Here is a 22,269-nt window from a genome sequence, read left to right as displayed (position 1 = left end):
GGCGTCGAGGAAATTTCCCTGCAATACAAACTGAAACTAAGCCTCGCCGCGTAATTGGTGTCCTCCCTGACCCTTGTCGCCTGCAGGATTACACTTGCATTTCCAGCGTGAACCTCAGGGTGCGTCCCTCGATCCCCCCGATGTAGCAATTTCCCCTGCCCCTTCTCTATCTCTCTCTCTTTCTCCCTCTCACACACTCCAGCAGCCGCACGGGAGGTGAAAGGTGGACGGCAGCTGCGTTTCTCGTGGATCTCGCGAGATGCGCGGCGGAAAAAAAGAAACAACTGCCGTTCGTACGAGCAGTGCATGCGCGCGTGAACCACCGAGCCGAGCGTAGAGGCGAGCGAAGAAATGTGTCAGGTGAGGGATGAGGTGTCCTGGGAGTAGAGACTGCGGGGAGAGGGTGTGAGGAGGTGGTGGCTAAAGGTGACATCATGCAAGTAGCGGGCGGAGAGGCGGAGAGAAGTTTGTCGTTACTCCCTTTTTAAGCGACTGACTAATTGAATTGCAAGGCGCAAAGTGGACCAAGGACCAATTCGTTACAATAAGCTGGCTTATTGTTCGAAACATTCTTGCACAGGCTTCTCACGTGCACGTGTAGAAAGAAAATCAAAAGCACAAGTAGGGCTGTCAGAAAATTGATGCTCTGATCACTGACTCAACTAAGTCAGCGCTATCAACGATGGTAACAAACAAATTTTTTATTTGCACGAATAACAAGAATAGGCGAGATGATGATGATGATGATGCCGCAAGCTGAAGCTTGAGTTATTATGGGGAAAATCGGCAGGTGGGGCGACAGGCAGTTGGATGGTATTACACTGGCGTTTTTCACATCAAGATTACATAGCAAAGACTGTGAAGTAAAAGGTGCGACGCTACTGAAATAAATTATTGTATAAATTTGCCCACTAATCTGTCCTATGAGCGTTGCTCTTTATCATTGATCACATAAAAGAGAAGCCGGTGTCTTCATTTCTCCGTCTCTCTAACACATATTTCGGCAAGCTTTTTCCGCAGTGTCAGGCGATCTGCACTCAGGGTGACGTAGCGGTCATTTTTTGCTCGCGCATAACATCGTAACTCAGACTTGTCCTTATCTCTGGCTCTGCTGCACGGTTCTAAAGAGACACTGAAGAATCTATTGGGCCAGCAGACCTCTCTCTCTGCCCGTGCCTGCATGCCATCACTGTCCAGGGCACGTGTGAAGCCTCACGCCGACATCTTGCAGGGGAGATAAATGGCGAGCAAGTATTTTGTTTGCCTGCGTTGTTACCGACCCTGATGTGTTATCGAAACTTGGCGCTGTCATTGCACACAGATTTATTTATCGTATTTAACTTCTATCTGATATTTCTGGCTTAGAAAGTAGTCGTCGTCATCATTCTTCTCCTCCTCCTCCTCATTGCTTTTCTACTTACCCTTCTTAATATGACAGCCTAATAAAAAAAATACGTAAATGATAAACAATAATTAAATAATAAAATTAGCTTCTAAATGAGGACTTTGAAGCAGAGAACTCATCGGAAAAACACCACTACTGCTTAAATTCTAACTTAAAAAAATAAAAACCCGTGGATTTGAGCTAGCGACTTAGCTAGGCGCCTCTTAGAGTAACTTTATATACTTATTTCATAATTTTACTAAGTGGAAATAAGAAAAAAATTTTCTTGTCAATTTCGACCAGTGAGGTTTGAATGGAGTTCCAGTACTCTCGTCGAAACAAACATTTCCTTGACCACCACAATCTACTAGCACTGATAACTCTGAAGTGGCTCTCAAAGGTGATAAATCAGACTCGTCATCACCTGCTGAAGTGATAAGATGCTAGCACGAGCGATGGTCACAGTGAAGAAAGTCGAGTTGCTATTCTTATAGACTAATAGACCAGATAGAATGGAGAAGTAGATGCCACAACTGATCAGTTTCCGCCAAAAGAACGAGGCAGCAATATTTATAACAGAACAGTGAGTTATGACCACAGTTAGGACCTGGAGATATTGTCCTGTAGAGACTCGGTACAGGATAAGCATAGGATCAACTCACGAAGGCGCAATTGAAGCTAAATAAACATGGGTTTACAAATGAAGACATGTCTTACATAAAGACATTGACCAACTAATGATTCAGTTCTTTACTGAAGCTATGCTTTACATACTTTACATACTCCTTCTTCGAAGAATTGGTGTTACTTGCAGCTTCTTAAATCAAATTATTCAATTATTAAGCCTTAGTTTCAGAGGAACTAGACTGCTTTACTAATCAACTGATTCAGGTTAAAAAGTAACAGTGACGGGTACTTCGAAGGTACAATCTAATCCTGTCCTGTCGCCATCTTTACTTCCTCTAAAAAGCAAGATACTTTATTAAGTCCCAGGACCGGGGAGGCATCGAACCTGCGACGTTTTGTTCTGTAGTTGAGCGCAGCAAGCAAAACAGAGAAAAGAAGAGTTTTTCTGCTTGATGATATAAACTTCATTGTCGTCCTTATCACACTTATGTCTGGACATAAGGGGTGAAATGGCCCTCTGTTGCCATGGTTATCACGCCTTGGGCGCCACAACTTCTGCTTGCAGACAGGCGTTTTGTCATCGAAGCGGGAGATAACACTGATCTGCGGATAATCGAAGCAATGGCCGTGTGAAAGCAGGAAGCTTCAGTCTTGTAACCCATCTGGCGCCTGTCATGCCGGACCTGCACCAATGCATCGCGCTGCCTCCCTTGTGTTGTCTTTGAAAACAAGATGAAGAAATCCTCAAGGACGGCTGAGACTTTTGTACACAGTGGAAGGTCGCCTGCAATCGTGTTGACCTCAGCATTACCAAAGGGAATAAAAGTGTGCTTCTTCTTGTAAAAACAATACATTGTGAATAAGCACGCATGCACGCACGCACTTAATCTCTGCACTTTATATATCACACACACACACACACACACACACACACACACACACACACACACACACACACACACACACACACACACACACACACACACACACACACACACAGAGAGAATGTTTCAATTCATGATTTATAAAACACTTGTACATCTCCCACTGTAAATACCCTTAAGGATTGAACATTAGTTCAGTATTTAATAAGTTTACAAAAGGACAGGAAGCTTAGTATGTGCATCTCCTGTTTAATAATACAATACATGAATTAAATATACTAATCAGTAAGTGGTTGACCTCTGACTGGGGTGATGTCATCACAACGTCTTTAAACCGGTGTCCCGGGAGGACAAACATTGCGCTCACGCACAAAATAAAAATAAACAAACTATGTCATCAAACTAGTTGAAAAGTAATTCTGATCGCGATAATGTAGGGTTGGCGGGGTGGATGGGTGCATAAACATCGATCATAAACTGCCACCACCGCAACCACCACCACCACCACCACCACCACCACCACCACCACCACCACCACCACCACCACCACCACCACCACCACCACCACCACCAGTAGGTTTCTATCCTTCCTCCCTTCAACCCTCCCTCTAAACCAGCGGCATTCATTCAGACTTTAAATGAAACTCAGCATTACTATTCTATCCGGGTCGAGGTGATTACAACAATGTCATTTTCTCTCATTCACCACGAGGTGTTTGACATTTTGGCCAGCGGGTCCACGGAAGTCCTATTTCTCCTAGTATTCTCTTACATACTATTACTTGAATGAGTTCATTTCAGTTTCTTGGCCTGTCCTTGGCCTCAGGAAGTGGAGGGGAGCTAGAGGATGTAGCAGCCGTGAAAGTTCGCCAACGAGGCCTTTACTGAGTAATCAGGTCAGAGGTCAAAGTCACATTTGCGGCGAGGTACTGATTCACATATTTTCCCTTAGTATGCATAGAAGCTACATTATGTTTGTAGTTAAAACTGAAGTCCAATTTTCAGTGAGCCATTAAATATGTTACTTTCCGTGTGGAACTTGTTATTTTTCTGAAAGGGAAAGGTATTAGCTTAAATTAACCATTGCAGTGATATTACGCTGGAGTGTGTGGGGTAATTGTTAGTTTTATGAACGAATAAAGTCCTATTGCTACTCGTCACAATGGTGGTTGAGAGAACGGACACAGCTTGATGATAATTTGACGTCACGTGACACGATGACCCTAGGGACCCCAGAGAGCAGGTTATCATGGCGTTCCTCAGCTATTGGCTGATAAGTAGGCTGATAAGTAGGCAGAATCATTGAAGAATTCTGTTCGCTCATCGTCGCGCTAGTTGTCAGCTTCATCAGCAGTTCGGAGCGCCTACTTGACACGGTTTTTGCCTACTTGAAACGGTTTTTAGGTCTCGCTGGCACGGAAACACTTCTTGAAATCGTCAAGTTAATTGTCGAGAGTTCACACCTCATCATATCACGTCGCTGCAGTCGTCGCACCTTTCGTCTGCCTTGTCATTGCTTGCTAGCTGCGTCGACCAAGGGGAGATAATCAGGTAAGCTTTAGCGCAACTCCGTCTTTTCCTGTCTTGAGACTTGTGGTCAAAACACAGGCGGTCATGCTGCCGGACTGACCTGGCTTGTGGACGCAGAGGGGGTGATAGCCACAAGTGATTAACCTGTAATGAAATAATTTTTGTGTTGATGAACCTTCTCTCTCTCTCTTCCTCTCTTTCACTCTGTACATGTGTGCATGAGCGAGAGATGGTGTATTGTTGGTGCACCTGTATGTGCATGTTCTCACATGTTTTCTTATACATAACACGGTGTTGTTATTGTTTTAGCTCTTCTTGATGGAAGTGATGCTTTGAATTGAATGTACGTGTGACTCTTTTTGTGTGTGTTTGTTGTGTGTGTTCGCGCACCCCAAACTAGGGTGTCTAAATCCTTTCGTCTACTGGTTGGTATTGGTTCATACATTTTTTTCTGGAGGATTTTTTTTTTGTTCTTAAATTTTACACATACCCATGCACGCTTATACAAAGAGAATGAGAGAAAAGAGACAAATGGAAAAAGAAATGATACGTGTATAAATACAAATCAAATCAACATTTCAAGCAAAAGATACATGCAACAATTTTGTCAACTAATATATTTAATTTTGTTTTCACTTTTGTTTTAAGAAGTCAGCAGGTATGATTCTTATTTTCATCACACAAAGAAATATATTAATTAGTGACCGGGCTTCAATGACGCCTAACATGGCAAATCACAAACCACAACTCTGTATTTTAGTGTTATTTGCGTTACTCATTTACCTCCCATATTTTTACCGGTCATGTTAAGGCAAGCGAACTCTTACAATCTCTACCCACTTATCAAACTTTTCATTAAAATATTAATCACTTTAAAATATTATAAGTACCCTTGGGATTTATAAAGTAGCGAAGTTATACTGACAATCCTTGAATAAATGAGAATGATTGGTAAGAGTCAGAATCTCGTCATCCGATTGAAACTAAAAATTGGCTTTATGCACTCACCACAAGTAGATATTGTGTAGACAGGAAGAAGACGCGAATGAATATTTATTTGACAACAGTCATAAGTAATTATAGTTTTAATATTGTTGCAAAATTGTCTTGAATTAGAAAACTCTGTGTGTGTGTGTGTTTTAGAAGCCCGTAAAATAATTATTTCGTCTAAAATCTTTCATTTTGGCTAATTACTGAGAATAAAAATTATGTTTGAATTTTAAGTAGATGATTTGTCTTTTCTGTGGGAGATTGCTGTTTTATAATTCAGAATGATTTGTTTTTAAATGTTGTTTTAGTCAATAATTTATTGGGTGTGGTGTGGTAAAATAATGGGTGCCTTCGATTTTTTTTTAAAAATACAAACGTTTCATATTCAGAAAATTTTAAAATTAATAAAAATCCAATTTTGATAACTTAAAATGATTTACAATTCTCAGAGAATACTCTTTCTAGTGATTTAGCTCTCATTTTTGCAGGTTAAGATTTCAAAATCATTAGTCCATGCCAATCGATGCTTTAGGCTGTCTTAAAAATTTATGTGCAAACGTTTTTGATAGTGTTGAAATGAACTTCGATTGTTAAAATAAAATTGTGACAGGGCTTTGGTACATAGCTATGCTCTTGGCACTACAGTGAGTATCCTTATTAATCGGTTAAGCCTCAACTATACCGTTTTCGGAGGGGGAGACAGAGAGAGAGAGAGAGAGAGAGAGAGAGAGAGAGAGATTTGGAGAGAAGATCGATGTGAATTGGTTAGATTCTTTAGAAACTGACTTTTGATATTGCAGCAAACTGCAAGACCAAGAGAGACCTCAATGGACGTGGAGGGAAATAAAACATTTCTTGTCCTTGGCCTTTTGACCCTCATTCACTTCACACACGCAGGTGAGGTTTCGCACAATTTAACTACTTTTCACTTTCTTTTTATAGGTTTTACAGAGTTACTTGCCCCTAAAATATCAAGGCAAAACTCACATTATGGGTAATATTTTCTATTGCTGCACGATACAGACTGATTTCGTTTTTACTTTTTATGCTTAAAATGTATTAATTTAGGCAGCAGTATCAGGACATCCTTTTTTAAGGCTGAAACGATGTTCTAAATTGTATCAATGCTCTGTGAAATGAGATAAAAGTGTTATACCATGCATTGTCCTTAGAGATGTGTAAAAATCTGTTAGATTATAGATTAATTTAACGTATGTAATGTAACTTTTTTGTTTGAAAAGAGAATGTGTGTGAGGGAGTAGAGAGAGAGAGGAGGGAGGAGGGGGGAGAGTTTGTACGCATACCAGTGTAAACGAATGATTAAATATTTTGTTTTAGAACATCCAAAATATTCACCCAAGAATTATAAATGGACTGTAAATTCTATTTTCTTCTTTTTTCCCAGTCCCACTAGCGGCGCCAGCTCCGCCGAAGCAGAAGCCAGTGTACTGCGCCAGGCAGTGCAATGGTGAGTTTTGCCCGATATTAACCACAAACTGTGATTTTAGTCAAGTTCAAATGTCTGTTAGACCGACTTATTATCCAAATACTATGAACTTTTTGGGGACTTTAGGAATCCATACATTTTCAATCAAGAGTAATGGTTATGTGCATCGTCTCAACCTCAAGCCCTCCTCATGTGTCTATGCGCTAACAAAAAGTATTTTAAAAAATCACACAATAAATAGTACAATAATTGTTTCCTTAGTCTCGAGATTTTTTTTAAATACATATAACTTAAAATATAAAAGTGTGAGGGGCACTGGTGATCTGATCTTTACTATCTTGAGAGGGTGCACCTCACACTTTTATATTTTAAGTTATATATATCTTAAGGAAAATCCCAAGACCTAGGAAAAAAATTGTTTTACGCTTTTTTAGTGTTTTTCAAGTGTCTTTTTAAAAATATGTTTTTACTTGGTTTTTTTTTCTCTAAGACTTAATATGGTGGAACTTGTTGCTGTGTTGATCTGAAAAATATTACAGTCACAACACAACTTCCTTTTCTTTTCCTATTGTTTGTTTATGTTAATGACGGAGTATATGCCTGAGCTTGGCACATGTACTTAAAGGGAGACAACATACTTTACTTTGCAGAAGTTCTGTTGGCTGGCTTGACTTTGTTTATCATTCTTGTACCACGAACATCTAGGAAGGAGTGGATACGGAAGAAACTAACGAACATAAGAAACAATACAAAACAAGTAAAGACACAACTAGATAAATGTACCTCGAAATCAACAATCTTGATCATTCTCATTCTTAGCGAGGTTTTATTCTTGTCTAGTTCCCAAACAGCTCAAGTTTCACTTCGCTCGCAATTCGGTGTACGAGTACAGCTACACTACGGACACCGCCATCTTCTTTCTCAACACACCTGATGCTGCTTCGCGACTGACCATCACTGGCACCGCCCACATCTACGTCAGCACCCCTTGCGACTTCGTCTTAAAGGTAAGATACGAGATTATCCTCTTCATCATCCTCATGTTTGTTTGCTCTGTATGCCTAGAACAGTATTTAATAGATTCATACGTTTGTAAGTTTTTTTTTCAGAGTGGCATTAGCAGTTTGTGTTTTATCGAATATTAGTACTTGACTGAATCGTAAAGGTTAATTTAACGAAAAGTCGTCTTTTGTCTCAACAGCTTTATGATGTGGTGACACTAGAGTCCGATCCAGTAGATCAAGGGCATATGCGCAAATCAAACAGGTCACGTGACTTCGGTGTAGATCTGGAGCGAGAGCCTCTGCGTTTTTCTTTTCAAGATGGCCGCATCCATGACATTTGCCCTGTGGAGAATGAAAACACATGGGCTTTGAATATCAAAAGAGGATTTCTGTCTGCGTTTCAAAACTCGATGAAAAACCTGTCTTTTGACGAAAATGTCGAGGAGGTAAAATTTTAATACAAAAAAATTGAGAGGATGTTGAACAATTTAGCCAGGAAGCAAGGAAAGGGAATATTACTAACAAAACTCAAAAGCATGCGAATAATATCTGCAAAAAGATCAGAAATTATAACAAATTTAGAACTGCCTTTAACTAATTTCGTTCTTCTTTTCAGGATTAACGGTTTGGTATTTTAATACCTTATTTAAAAAAAAAACTAGCAGTCTTTTTAAGTTCTGATTAGTCTAATTATTGTCTTTTATAATTTTCATGAACCCAATATAATTTACAAATATTCCGCACATAGATCGTCTTTTCAAGGAGTTTGATTATAATGCCGGTTTTCGACATTGCTTTAAATATGCGAATAAAAATATAGTTGACTTGGTTCCTGACCCATTTTCCTGACGCTGGGTGACGCTGGGTGTCGACATGAACAAATGCTGCGACCTAGTTATACATATGCTTTAATATACTGCTTTTTATTTGGCTGCAGACCGACATTTTTGGACAGTGCAGCACGTATTATAAAGTCCTGGAAAGAGAAGGCCAGAACGCTTCAGTTGTAAAAGTGCGCAATATTAGCAACTGCTCTCAGAGCTTTCAAAAACGCAGCACTAACGCAGGCATCGGCGCTTCCGTGGATGACTTCAAGGTAACATATTCTTGAGGATGATGATGATGATGATGATGATGATGATGAATGTGAACGTTTTGTATTTTTTAGGCATTTGCTAATTTTGTGTAGCAAAGAGGTAAAGATAACAAATTAAGCTGTATTACTGAAACGATGGAATAATAGGACGCATGGGACAAAAAGACATATGTCTGCTCCAGTTTGCCCTTGCGCCTGTCTATCCATTCATTTTGCCTACTTGCTCATTACCTATTTTGCTAATAATTATATTTGTTCTGACATGAACATTTAAATGAAGTGGGAGCAAGGGTCCTGCTTTTGTGCTCTGTCGCTACAACTGTCATGCATTAATTAATTAAATCATAAATGGATTTCACCCCCGCAGCCCAAGTCCATTTCTCCTTGGACCAGCATTCAAGAATGCAAACAAACCATAGACAGCGTGGGCCGACTATACAGCATCACTTGTAGAGGAGAGCATCACTTCCGTCCAATGCGGGGAGATCTGCATGGTGCGGCAACTGTCACCTCTCAAGAAATCCTGTTTTTACGACAAAGCACTCGACTGGAGACTCATCCGCGTGAGTGTTTTATAAGAGCACTGAAAATACAGTCCTTTGTGCACTAACGCTAATATTTGCTTTTCTATTTTTATAATTATCGTTTCATTAGCATCCTTGACATCATCATCATCATCAATAATCATTCATCATCCATTCATCATCATAATCCGTCAGTCAATCATCATCAATCATCATCCATCATCATCATCATCATCATGTCCACTAACCATTTATCAGGACTTTCATCCCTTCTTCTCTGATCCACTATGCGAGCTCCGTGTTAGGTCAATGACTGTGCTGTTTTATATTTAATGTCTTTGAATTCCAACTTTTCTCATGGATTTCCATTCTGGAAAACTTTGATTCTTTCCCAGATGGGATGAAGTGTTTCTGTACATCGTACTTATATGCTGAGTCTTGATGTTTGAAAAAGATTTATACTTTGTTACTTGCTGAATCTTGATTTTTGAGAAATGTTTACCTCTGGTTCTGGTAGCATTCAGCAAACGGCTCAGCCTTCAGTACGACTCTGTGGAGCAGGATCGTCAGGACAAGAATAGTGTGATGGAAAAGATTGGACAGATTCTTCAGAATCTTTGTGAACATAGCAAGAATGGATTTCGACAGGATACTCCCCATGTCTTCTGGGATCTGGTCGCCTGCATGCGCCGGCTTGATGCACCATTGTTGAAGAGTCTTTACGAGACTGCATCGTCGTCATCACGATGTTCTGACAAAACATATATCAAGTAAGATTTTTGACTATTTTCTTTCTCTTTTTGTGATTTTTTCCCAGTCCTTACTCTCTTTTTCCTGCTCTCCATCGTACTGTGTCTAAATAAACTGTGTTAATAACAAATGAAGCTTCGAGGCTCGCGCATACTCGAAGCTCAAGTACCATGACCTCAAAAACGGACTGAGCTTAAAGATTTTGTCAAGAGATTACACTGCAGACCAATGATAACATTCAACCATTTGCCGAAGGCAGTATTAAAGCCACATATGTCGACCCTGCATTAAACAAGGAACACAGAATGGATTTTCTTCAACATCGGAAACACCGTTGCCTATGCGGACAATCCGCCCATTAATCGTCTTTATTGGCGTTAACTTTATTGAACGTCCGCCTCTTTCTGAAACAGAATCACTGTTGTCAAGCCTGCTCATATCAAAGAAAGAGCTTTCTGCTTGGAATTCTTGGTTAATAGTGAAAATTCTAAAGGAAGGATTTGCGGGTGTCTCCAAGCATATCTTCTCATGATCTACTTCTACTTTCATTTAATTCCTCTTTTCGTGATATGAACAGTCGTTATTCTCTCCATCGCCATGGGATCTCACTTGCCAGCATCCCGTGGCACTTACGGATACTGAGTGTTCATCCAGTGTACCTGTTCAGGAAAACACGCAGAGAAAGACTTTTTGGATACTTAACTAACCAGCTAACTATATTATTTATGTTTTCAGCTAGCAATGATGTTCATGCTTGATGCTAGGTAATTTATTCAAGTGTGCAATCAGATAAGTCTTGTGCTTCAACAAGCCATTCAAGATGAATTTCACTGGATTTACAGAGTCGGCGTCTGTGCGTTCGGCTACTGCATCCGGACACGGTAGCATGAAAACCGATCCCCCTGAGATTTACTTTATAGAGAAGGCTGGCATCGTGCCGACAGCCCTCGTTGGTCTGCTAGGAAACCTGCTTGCCCTTGTCGTGTGGATGGCCGAGACCAGATACAACGCCACCACATTTCTGCTGAAATGTCTCTGCGTTTGGGACAACGTGTTTTTATTGACCTTTGTTATTGCGATACTTAGTTCAAATGTCGCGTACCCTTACGCTGTGATTTTCGTCCTCGGTGTGTCGCAGATGTTGTCTGTTCACATCACACTGAGCGCGACGGTGACTCGTCTGTTAGCGGTCACGAGACCTCTCCACGTACGCGACATATTGACCCCACGTCGTGTCTACGTGATCCACGCTGGGGTCTTTGTGTGGTGCACTGCGCTAGAGAGCATAAACACTGTAGCATTGGTGAAGACACAGCTTCCATTGCGGTTACGGTGGAAAATCTTTGTCTCGAGACAAACACTTGGATTTATTTTACCTATCGTGGCTCTGCTCATCATTAACGTCTGCCTGCTGATCTTTCTGCGCAAATTGCGAGCTGTGTCTCGCGCATCACTTCAACGACGACCATCCAGTGCCGCCGTGTCAGCTGACCGACGACTAAACATCGCTGTTTTTTGCATTTCCGTGTGCACTTTCATCGCCTATCCTGTCGGCATCCTTTTCCAGGTGTTGGCGGACGGCATCTACGGGGGTATGATCTATTTTCCATTGTACTGCAACCGGAGATGCACCTTGATTGTCGACAGCGTGTTTTATCTGATGCAGACGCTCAACTCTAGTGTCAACATCATCTTCTACCTGGTGTTCTCCACTCAGTTCCGAAACCTGTTGCTGCGCAGGGTTGAGCGAGTCCGAGGCCTTAGACGGTCTCTCAGCACGTCCTCATCATTTACCTCGAGCAAAAAGACTGGAGTGTCATCTGTGTGACCGTGCCATACTCTAGAAAACTGTTCAGTCAGGAATGTTCGTGCGGTTGTTGTGTTGATAAGACAATGTCTTGATGAAAATGGAGTTTCTATTTAGCTTCAAAAACAATTACAAAAAAGGGAAATAATAGATAAAGTTAAGAGCGCATGATACTGGAAAACGTCTTCATTTTAATACATTTTTGGTCTCATTTAAAATAATTACTAGAATACAATCTAATAACATTTTCATTGCTTTGCAGCAGCTTGAGCATTCCAACAAAAATGTTAGATATATACGCGTGTAGATGTATACACATAAACATCACACGGTCATACACAAACTCAAACATGTTTATGCACTCAAAGTGAACAGCAGAGCATAATAGTACTACAGTTTATAGCACAAACACGCAGCACACAGTAGATGCTGCAAGAGCAAACCCCGGGCTGTTAATCTGAAATAGACAGTCTTCTCTAATTTTAAATAAATTGTAAGACTGTCTAATACTAGTTAACCATTCTGATACTATTTCATTATTCTTAGCATCATCACTATCACAAGTTCACACTAAGGTTTGTTGAGTAAACCATTGTTACATTCGTAAATGCGATTGTTGTCGCACTCCTGCATTTAATCTTCAACTCATTAGAACTTGAGATGTCGCGTACAGTCTGCGATGACCGTAGGTAAAGTCGTTATGAAAGTGTCCGGAGGACGGCGCTAGTGTTTGACTCTGGAGGGCAGGCGCCGGGTAGAGCTTTACGCCAAATGATTCGTGGAAAACATAATGACATGGTGCAGCGTTCTTAGTGGCTGGCTTGGAGTGGCCTCTTATAACCTACAGCAGCACAACGCTGTCAACCGTTGGGTTAGTTCCAGAGTGCCCGGTTGGCTGTTGCTAGGCGATACTGATGGGTGATATTTAACACGAGGACAGTCGTGTCTGTTTAGTTTTGTGACTGTGCAGGAAAGACGGAGCATGTGATGTAGTTCTACATGGCTTAGAAAATGCATGGAGACAGAGAGAAAGTAAGGCTGAGACCCTATTTGTTGATGATAAATTGTCATGGATTCCATGTTACCTCTTGAATTTTTTTGTCTGTATTATTCATGACATTTGAAGCTGAGCATCGTTAAGTTTTCATGCTAGATACAATTCCTGACACAATTTGCATATCTAATTATCGCAGTGACTACAAGACTATCTCGATACTACTAGACAAATATGTCACGCCACGTATAGAGTGACCGTGGTATTGTCAATAGGAGTAGGAGACTAGTCGCGTGACTATAGTTTTACAGTGCTGTTCTTGACTATAGGTAACTATAGAGTAATGGTATTATTCATAGAAAACTTGCAAAAGGGATGTGTACTGTAGCAGGTGTATTTCTAACAGAAATTGTCATGTGGAATTCAAGTACTAATTATAACAGCTACATTAATTGTGCAATTGCTTATTATAAAAACTATTACAAATAGTTATCCTGTTTTACCAAGGGCAAGATATTTTGTTTCAGGATTTTTCAAGTAGTATTTCTTACTCTGCGATGACCTCCTCCACGACATATTGATCCAGACTTATCTCTAACCATCATTTTATTGGAACAGCTAGCTGCTGATGCCAAATTTAGAGCTTCAAGGGGCTTCTTTTTCAGATTAGCCTTTCTTGGTATTGTACATTTATCAATCCACACAACTCATTCTGCTTGGAATTCATGATTACCTGCAAAGTGTCAAGAGGAAAGACGCGGGATTTTTCGTCAAGCCTTCTAATCGACTGCCATTTAGTTCCTCTCTTTTGTGGTCGACTATTGTAGTTCTGTCCGTTGTCTTCACGTCGCAGTTAACCTCATCGTATGAAATGACATTGTTCATTATAATGTACAACATGACATTTATCCTTACAGTGTACAACATGAATCAACAGAGGCCATCTAGTAGATGTAATGTGTACTCATAGAAATCCGAAGTTTTCAACGAGTGGTCCTATCTTGGAAAAAACCACAGTAGACTATTTTTGCTCAGCAAGTTTCTTGTAGCTAGGTAAACCGTTCCAGTTAAAAACAATATTATCCCACTTCAGAAGCCCATTAAGATGAACATCACTGGAGTGACAAAGTCACCATCATTGCGACAGGAGAATGTATTATGGCCACAGAGCCTCATTGCAGACGTCCCGGAGGCTTACTTTATAGAGAAAGCTGGCATCGAGCCGACAGCATTCATCGGTCTCTTGGGAAACCTGCTTGCTCTTGTTGTATGGATGGCCGAGACTAGGTATAACGCCACCACTTGTCTGTTTAAACTCCTTTGCGTTTGGGACAACGTGTTTTTATTGACTTTAGTTGTTGGAATATTCAGTTCAAATGTTGCGAACCCTTACGCTGTGATGTTCGTCCGTGGATTAGCGCAGATGTTGTCTGTTTACATCACACTGAGCGCGACGGTGACTCGCCTATTAGCGGTCACGAGACCTCTCCACGTACGCGACATATTGACCCCACGTCGTGTCTACGTGATCCACGCTGGGGTCATTGTGTGGTGCACTGCGCTAGAGAGCATAAACAGTGTAGCATTGGTGAAGACACAGCTTCCATTGCGGTTACGGTGGACAATGTTTGTCTCGGGACAAACACTTGGATTCATTTTGCCTATTGTGGCTCTGCTCATCATTAACGTCTGCCTGCTGATCTTTCTGCGCAAATTGCGAGCTGTGTCTCGCATATCACTTCAACGACGACCATCTAATGCCTCCGTATCAGCTGACCGACGACTAAACATCGCTGTTTTTTGCATTTCCATGTGCACTCTCATCGCCTATCCTGTCGGCATCCTTTTCCAGGTGTTGGCGGACGGCATCTACGGGGGTGTGATCTATTTTCCATTGTACTGCAACTGGAGATGCACTTTGATTGTCGAAAACGTTTTTTATCTGATGCAGACGCTCAACTCTAGTGTCAACATCGTCTTCTACCTGGTGTTCTCCACTCAGTTTCGAAACCTGTTGCTGCGCAGGTTGAGCGAGTCCGAGGCCTTGGACGGTCTCTCAGCACGTCCTCATCATTTACCTCGAGCAAAAGAACTGTAGTGTCATCTGTGTGACCGTGCCATACATTAGAGAACTGTTCAGTTAGTTATGTTCATGCGCTCGTTATTTTGATGGGATAGGGTGTTGTTCTATTGTGTATACTCATGTTTGCAAATAGTTTAAGTATACTTTTATTTTGTATGTTTATAAATGGCATTTACTGGATGAACAGAGAAATCCCTTTTTACTATATATAAGCAGAAATTGCATTTACATATTTGCTTTGATTGACTAAACTTCTATAAAAGTGACTTTTTATTAGATGCCATGAGATATATACATATTAGAGAGAAAGCTGCTACATTTTCCGGTAGTGGAAAGTATTTAGGAAGTCCCAGACCTTGACCTCTAACAAAACACTGTCATCTTTGTCGCAAACTTCACAGACATTCGCCATGTTACAGCTTGACTCTTGATCTCAGGAAGTGAACTTTTGAAGGAGATGTAAACACTAGGTCTATTGCATGCCTGATTAATTTAAATATCTTTCTTATCGGTTATATTCAGTCACTTTTCATATTTTATTTTTGGACGTGAACTTTTGTTATAACAATGTTCGCTTGCATTCATTCATGCATCCAGTCCGGAAGCTCATTGATCCTTCTCACAAACAAGACAGCAGTTTGTTCTACCTTTGCTTACTGGCTTCTATATTACTGCTGTGTATTACTACTGTTAACCATTTCATGACTGTGATGTTATATTATTGTGCTACTGTTTACTTGTATATGTTTAAACGGTGTAACCGCTGTCCACACGTTATTCAGCAAAATGTCAGATGAGGACAAATACGTTCGCAAAAATGTCAGTGAAGCAAGTTGAAATGACCAACTACATTAATTTTACAGATTTGTTAATATTACAAAAAAAAAAGGCTAAAAAAAGTTATATTTGTACAATTATTTCTACAGCGATTGTCTGTTTTAAAAGCCATTGCTGGCTAAATAAAACTATGTCCTATATTTCCCAGATAGGTTTACATGCTTATGTGTTTCTTTAAAAAGCTTTTTAAGTCTTACACCGTGGAAAGTCAGTTTCTTTCTTTTGTCTTTTTGGCTTCCTTTCATTACTATGTTCAGCCTCTACATTGGAATGAAAGAATCGCGTGTAACACTTCCTTTTATCTGCCTACTTGGAGAGCTGCTCCTATAAGTAGAGAGAAAACAGTCGTCTAACGCTTATCGCATCTGACATCTAACGCAACAGTTACAAAAGATTGCAACCGGGTTTTTGTACAGGTGCACAAAGTGAAGCTTGTTTTCACAAGTGCAATACAACAGAAAACAAACGCAGTACCTTATGATACAGTACATTGCTATAAACTGCTATCTCATTACAATACAATTCATTGCAGTGCTTTACAATGTAGTGTAATATTAGTAGAATACAAATTACTGCAATATATATCTGTTTCATGAGCATTACTTCTTACACCCATAAACATAGTTGTCAAAAGTTGTGATTATAGTCAAATAAGTAATTCGTCTTCTCGTCTTCCTCTGTAAATTAAGGACACAATACTTATTGCTTATTCCCTGATCTCTCTTTGAATTTTTGTATGTTTTTGATTACTTGTCTGCACAGTTGTTTCTCCTTCCGTCTTCGTATTCAGTCCAAGTCTTCTACTTGCTTAGCTCTAAGAGCATGCTCCTTCATTTACTATTGATATTAATATAATTAATAATACGATAATAGTAATTTACTATATAATAATATATTAGAAAGAGCAGCTCAGTATCAGGCAGTACACTACAATACACATTGTGTCCAGACAGAAATATATTTGAAACATTGCGGCTAACGAGACAGTTTTTCTGGCTATCTGATGATCGCAAAAAATTTGCGTTTCTGTTCTGCTTCGAGAAGAACGGAGTCTACCATTTTGTCCGGACAGGAAGCTCTGGATAAATAGCATGACGTTCTTAAACTTTCTTGGAAGAAAGAAGCCGCGCAGACGATTGTTAAAGTGTTTACGACAGCCGCCGGGGAGACGGCGTTAATATTAATGCTTGACGTTTGCTGTGTCCAGTGTTATACAAAAACTTCTTAATGGCTCGTTTAAAGTATTTTACAGACACATTAAAACCCTGATTCCCCCCTAATAAAAAGTCTGTCGTTACAGCGACTTTGTAGAAAGTCCTCTTTGAAGCCTCAGCCGCCAGATTCGAAGCTCGATTCGTCAGATTTGAAATGAACACAGCAAACAGTCTTTTGCCGGTTGCCCCCTCTCCCACCCCCACCCCCGTCCTAGCGCAGAAAAATCCAAATATGTTACAAAAAACACACAGGTAGAAAAAAGTAAAGACCTGGACAGAAAATTACAGTCCTCATTCGGCAGATTTTGACTTTAATAATCCCATGCAAAATTAAGGACTTCACAACACAGTAAAAGGAAACTGTCCGGTTTCCCACTCCGGTCAAGGACACAAAACAGCAGCAAAATCACTTTTCTCGGCTCTAATCTTTACAATCTATTACTACTAGAGAATCAGTGACGCCGTTATATCAAAGACAAAGCCACCGTTATGAGCAGCTGGCGTATTCACGCACACCCACACACTACCCCACGCAAATCACTCGTCATCTGCCCACCTTTTCCGTTTCATTGCTCCTCTCTCGCAATAACTACCAAGGAACCCGTCATCGTTTCTAATAATAAACTCTGAGTGACGAAAGGAACTTAAATCTTTGTTGAGGAATAAGAAATGTATGTTTTATATCGGCACTGCACATAATATATATAGTAAAAAACTATCAAACAGGAAAGTACAGTATGCCATTCGGGAGGAAAAGAATAAGTACAGTGTGTCAATAATGACAAAGTTGAACGCAGTTCAGTAGTGACCACCTCAGGACTGCATGACATGGTATTAAGACTATGTCGTCTGTTAATCACACGCCAAACGCTCTTGAAAAACTTGTGGAGCTTGTAGGTGTTGATGTTGATGATCTTCCCAATGTGCTTAATTCTTTTTTAATTCCAGATTTGGCAAGCATAACTACTCTTACAATGTTAGAACATTAAAACATTTAACCCCCCCCAAAAAAAACAAAACAAAACAAAAAAAAAAACCCACTAGGCTAAGCCTAACGACTTCAGCCCAGTCATTAGCAGGTGATGTTGATAAATATCTTGACTGTCACACAACACACTTCGAGTGGACATGCGCATTATTTCAAAAGAAAACACGAGATGACTTTAGCTTGGGGCGTCCCTCCCCAGGGTAACACAAATAATTATTCAGATTGACGCAAAATGCATAACAATATCATAGAAGTATACACAGAATTCTTTATACAAAGATTATATAAATAAACCACTTGATCAAGAATGTGGTGCGCAATATCCATGCATACACAGCATTAAGTAAGCTAACTTAAAATAAACCTCACACCCCGTCAGCTGTCTTGTGCCTCACTTCAGTCCCAGCTCCATTGAGTCCGCACCCCGCTCTCCGCAAGACCCTTCACGCCCCTCCGGCTGTCCTCTGCCCTCGCACCAGTCCTCAGCTTCGAACAGGTGCTTTGCAAGCACCCAAGCCACTAGTGATCTCCCGGCGACAGCTTTGGGTCTCAGCAAACAGCTTCCAACCAAAACATTTAAGTGCAGAGAGAGGGAGGAACTGTCTTTTGATACTCGCCAGATTGCGACAGCCATTGTGAGCTTCTCGGGCGTCCGTCACGAATTTCATAATCAACTTTCCGGACTCTGTCATCGGATTTATTGAAGCTTAGGCCATATTAGGTCTAAAATTTAGTTTAGGTAGTATTATCTGTTCAGGTTTAGGTAATATTATGTCTTTAGGCTAGTTTAAGCAATACTATGTCTTAATGTAGGGTTAGGTCATATTCTGTTGTAAATTTATTTAAAGTAATATTGTGCCGCTTATGTTAAAAGTTATTTCTTAGTTGTAAATACAATGTTTTGACATGATGACTTTCAACTGGGCGTTGATCCTGTGCTGCCTTTTTTTATATGTAGTAGTATGTACTTTTTACTTGTCTATCCAATCCTTTCTCTCGTCAAGTCATCAAGTAAAGATGGTTGAGAAATACCCATTCAAAAGTCTATGAAACTTTGTTGGTGAAATGAACGGTTATTGAAGATGCATAATTTTTGAAAGACTCGAGATGAGGGATACCTTCTTACTGCCGGGGGGTTAGGAAGTAACTAGCCGTCCAGATCACAGGTTACACAATACGCGCTAACTCTAGTGATCGTCAAGGGAAATCACAATTCCTGTCAGGACCCGCTTACAGATCTTGGCCGACAAGGTTTAATTATCTTACCGGAAAAAATGTGAAGCCGCCTTTGTCTGGTAGGAAGACATCAGCGTCGTGCCGACCGCAGATAAGACATCCTCCGCTTTATTATCCTACTACTTATCCTAAATACTGCACTCATTTTCATTCATACCAGTGCAGGGGGACTGAACAGAAGTGATTTAGCCTGGTGGAGCTTACAGTTACCATCTTACACTTAGCAAACTTCGAGTTACTACGGACAGTTTAGAAACTCACTATAAAAGTCTTTTTACCTCTGCTCAAAGGGCGCTGAATCCGTTCCTTCTGAGATTGTTGAATATAGGTAAAATAAGTCAACAGGACAAAATAAAGAAAAGTTTCTCTGGAGAGTTTACAGGAAACAATTAGCTTTACTTCTAAAGCGATTTCAGGATACGGACATTGTGGTAAATACACAGAGATTCCAGTAAGGAGTGATAACTTCTCTTCACATTGAATATGAACGTAACAGACCAGACAGAGATTGTGATGCTGGAAGCATCCACTCGTACATTTTACTGGAATTCAACGGAAAGTGTCCAGGAATTGTCTAATGAAATGAAAGTTTATTACATAGAGACAGCAGGTATCGTGCCAGTAGCCTTTCTTGGAGTGTTTGGAAACCTGATTGCACTAGTTGCGTGGACAGTCGAGACTAAATATAATGCCACCACCCTTCTGCTGAAAAACCTTTGTGTGTGGGACTCTCTTTTCTTACTGATGTACGCTACCTTAATCCTCGGTAGGAACTCTATGTCTTCTGAAGTGACTACTGCCGTATCGTTTTTCATCGCGATGTTCCAGCTGATGTCAGTACATGTCACTCTGGTGGTGGTGGTCACTCGCCTTGTGGCTGTGACCAGACCTCTGGTTGTCCGGGATTTGCTGATCAGACGTCGTGTGTACGTGGTGTACGTGGGAATCATCGTCTGGTGTCTGCTGCTTGCCAGTCTGGAGACAGTGGCTTTTGCCAGTGAACACCTCGACCAGATCATACGGTGGAAGATCTTTTTGTCCAAACAAGTTATCGGCCTTATCTTGATTCATGTGGCACTCCTCGTTATTAACGCTTATTTATTTTACTTTCTTCGGAGACACAAGCAACTTTCACGCCAGTCTTTGCATCGAAGACCAACGGATACCAACACGAGGTCCGACAGACGTCTGACTCTTACTCTCATCTGCATGTCTGTCTGTAGTCTCATCACCTATCCTCTCGGAGTCTTCTTTCAGCTGTTGGTGGAAGCGGAATTTGCAGGTTTGATCAGTGCTACGAGCACCTGTGACTGGGAATGCTCTGTTCTTGTTGAGAGAATCTTTCATCTGCTGCAAGTACTCAACTCCAGCGTCAACATCATCTTCTACGCAGCCTTCTCCACCAGGTTCCGACAACTGTTCGTACGTAGAGTACAGCATGTCTCCAGCCTTAAACGGTCTTTCTCCACATCCTCGGCATCGTATCCTAGCAAGCGCACTGTGGAGACTGCTGATCTGTAAGCTGCTGACACAGTGTGACTACTAAGAGATCAAATATTGTTTCGGCTTTTGTACGATATTGTAAAATTGGAACAAAACCCAATTTCATTGTCACTGAAGAAAATCGTTCAAGGTACACATTAAATAATTCTATTATGTACACCACTTTGCTTAAGACAAGCCTTCAACTGTAAATGGTTTCAAAATCCTTTATTTTCATTTGTGCTGTTCGATTCGGAATTTTAATCACTTAATGTACGGCAGTATGTCTTTGACAGTAAACCTTTAAGTGCTTGTAGTACCGTCCAACTGGACACATTCTGTTGAATAAAGGACTGTAGACAATATTGCATGATGGTTTGCTTACTGCACAGTTGATATTGCCATATATTAGAGAACATGCTTGATATTAAGAAAGAAAGTTATCTAAAATTAGAATGCATGATTTGGAGACATTATCCCAAACTTATCACAGTATGTCTTTTGATTTATTGTATTGATAAATGATTTCAAATATTTCAAATCTAATATTAATATTGAATGATTTTAGTCCACTGTACTTGTAACAAATAATAATACATTCTAATATCTTCCATTGGCATGGGTACAGTGAGGGGGAGGAGTGCATGGGGTCAGCGCCTCTGAAAAGATACGGAGGAGGCAAGAATGTGAACGTCGTTCATTCAGCATGGTGTTTGCTCCCTCCCACAAAGCACAGCATCTTCCTACACCGGTGTCTTTATTTATTGATAACAGGTTCAGGGCTTCTGCTTACGCAAAAAAACAGTACGCATTAAAAGTTCGGAGGACCCCTTCAATTTTCGTCAATGGGGTCCCCTCCAAAGTTGGGCGAAGAACAGGGACCCCTTAAAAATCTGAAGAAGGGGTCCCTGGGACCCCAAAGAATTTAGCCTTAGCAGAAGCCCTGAGGTTACCGTATTTATACATACAAATGCACCGAAACATCTTTTCAAATAGAAAAGGGAATGGAGCAATCAATGTTTAGAGCAAAGCCTGTCGCCTCGATGCCTATATTTTTCAAGTAACCCAGTAGGTATCTGGCTTCTTAGGGTTTGGTAAAAAAGTTAACGAAGGCGATGAGAACACCGCCATCATAACAGAGCTGGGATTGAAAATTTGTTGTCTCAAAAATCTCCTTGCATTTAGAAAAGTCTCGTATGAATTTTTGCCTTAGTACATTTTATTGCTCCGCAAAGAAGCATTTAAAGCATGTCACAATGGTGGGGCAGGCTGAGGGATTGCAGCTGATACTGAATGTGCTCTGGAGATCATATTCTAAAACTTCCTCCCGCGCAGTTTTGTGTGTGCGTGGACGCACGTTTGCTTGCGTGCATGCATGATTACGTGCATGCG

General features: G+C 40.6%; 2 protein-coding genes across 3 annotated transcripts in view; both read left to right on the top strand.

Annotated features, from left to right (window-relative positions):
- Positions 1 to 3,975: 3,975 nt before the first annotated feature.
- Positions 3,976 to 22,269, top strand: part of LOC112556517 (vitellogenin-like) — a 58,379-nt gene continuing 40,085 nt past the window's right edge. Inside the window, exons 1-8 of the mRNA XM_025225595.1 lie at positions 3,976 to 4,446; positions 6,216 to 6,312; positions 6,821 to 6,883; positions 7,703 to 7,869; positions 8,064 to 8,312; positions 8,804 to 8,962; positions 9,330 to 9,525; positions 10,004 to 10,256. Coding sequence (XP_025081380.1) covers positions 6,243 to 6,312; positions 6,821 to 6,883; positions 7,703 to 7,869; positions 8,064 to 8,312; positions 8,804 to 8,962; positions 9,330 to 9,525; positions 10,004 to 10,256 — 1,157 coding nt within the window. The 5' untranslated portion in view covers positions 3,976 to 4,446; positions 6,216 to 6,242. The remainder of the gene's footprint in view (positions 4,447 to 6,215; positions 6,313 to 6,820; positions 6,884 to 7,702; positions 7,870 to 8,063; positions 8,313 to 8,803; positions 8,963 to 9,329; positions 9,526 to 10,003; positions 10,257 to 22,269) is intronic.
- LOC112556520 (succinate receptor 1-like) lies at positions 10,483 to 16,108 on the top strand. Of its 2 annotated transcripts, none has more exons than XR_003097751.1 (2): positions 10,483 to 13,075; positions 13,565 to 16,108. XR_003097751.1 is itself a non-coding variant. In XM_025225598.1 (2 exons), exon 2 carries the CDS (start codon positions 14,143 to 14,145, stop codon positions 15,133 to 15,135), a length of 993 nt encoding a protein of 330 aa, XP_025081383.1. In that variant the 5' UTR covers positions 10,503 to 13,075; positions 13,565 to 14,142; the 3' UTR covers positions 15,136 to 16,108. The 2 variants fall into 2 exon arrangements, 1 of the variants encoding a protein (XP_025081383.1); XM_025225598.1 differs by having other exon boundaries at positions 10,503 to 13,075.

Source organism: Pomacea canaliculata, linkage group LG2 (assembly GCF_003073045.1).
Source record: "Pomacea canaliculata isolate SZHN2017 linkage group LG2, ASM307304v1, whole genome shotgun sequence".
NCBI classification, from domain to species: Eukaryota; Metazoa; Mollusca; class Gastropoda; order Architaenioglossa; family Ampullariidae; genus Pomacea; species Pomacea canaliculata.
This window is presented reverse-complemented; position numbering and strand designations above follow the sequence as displayed.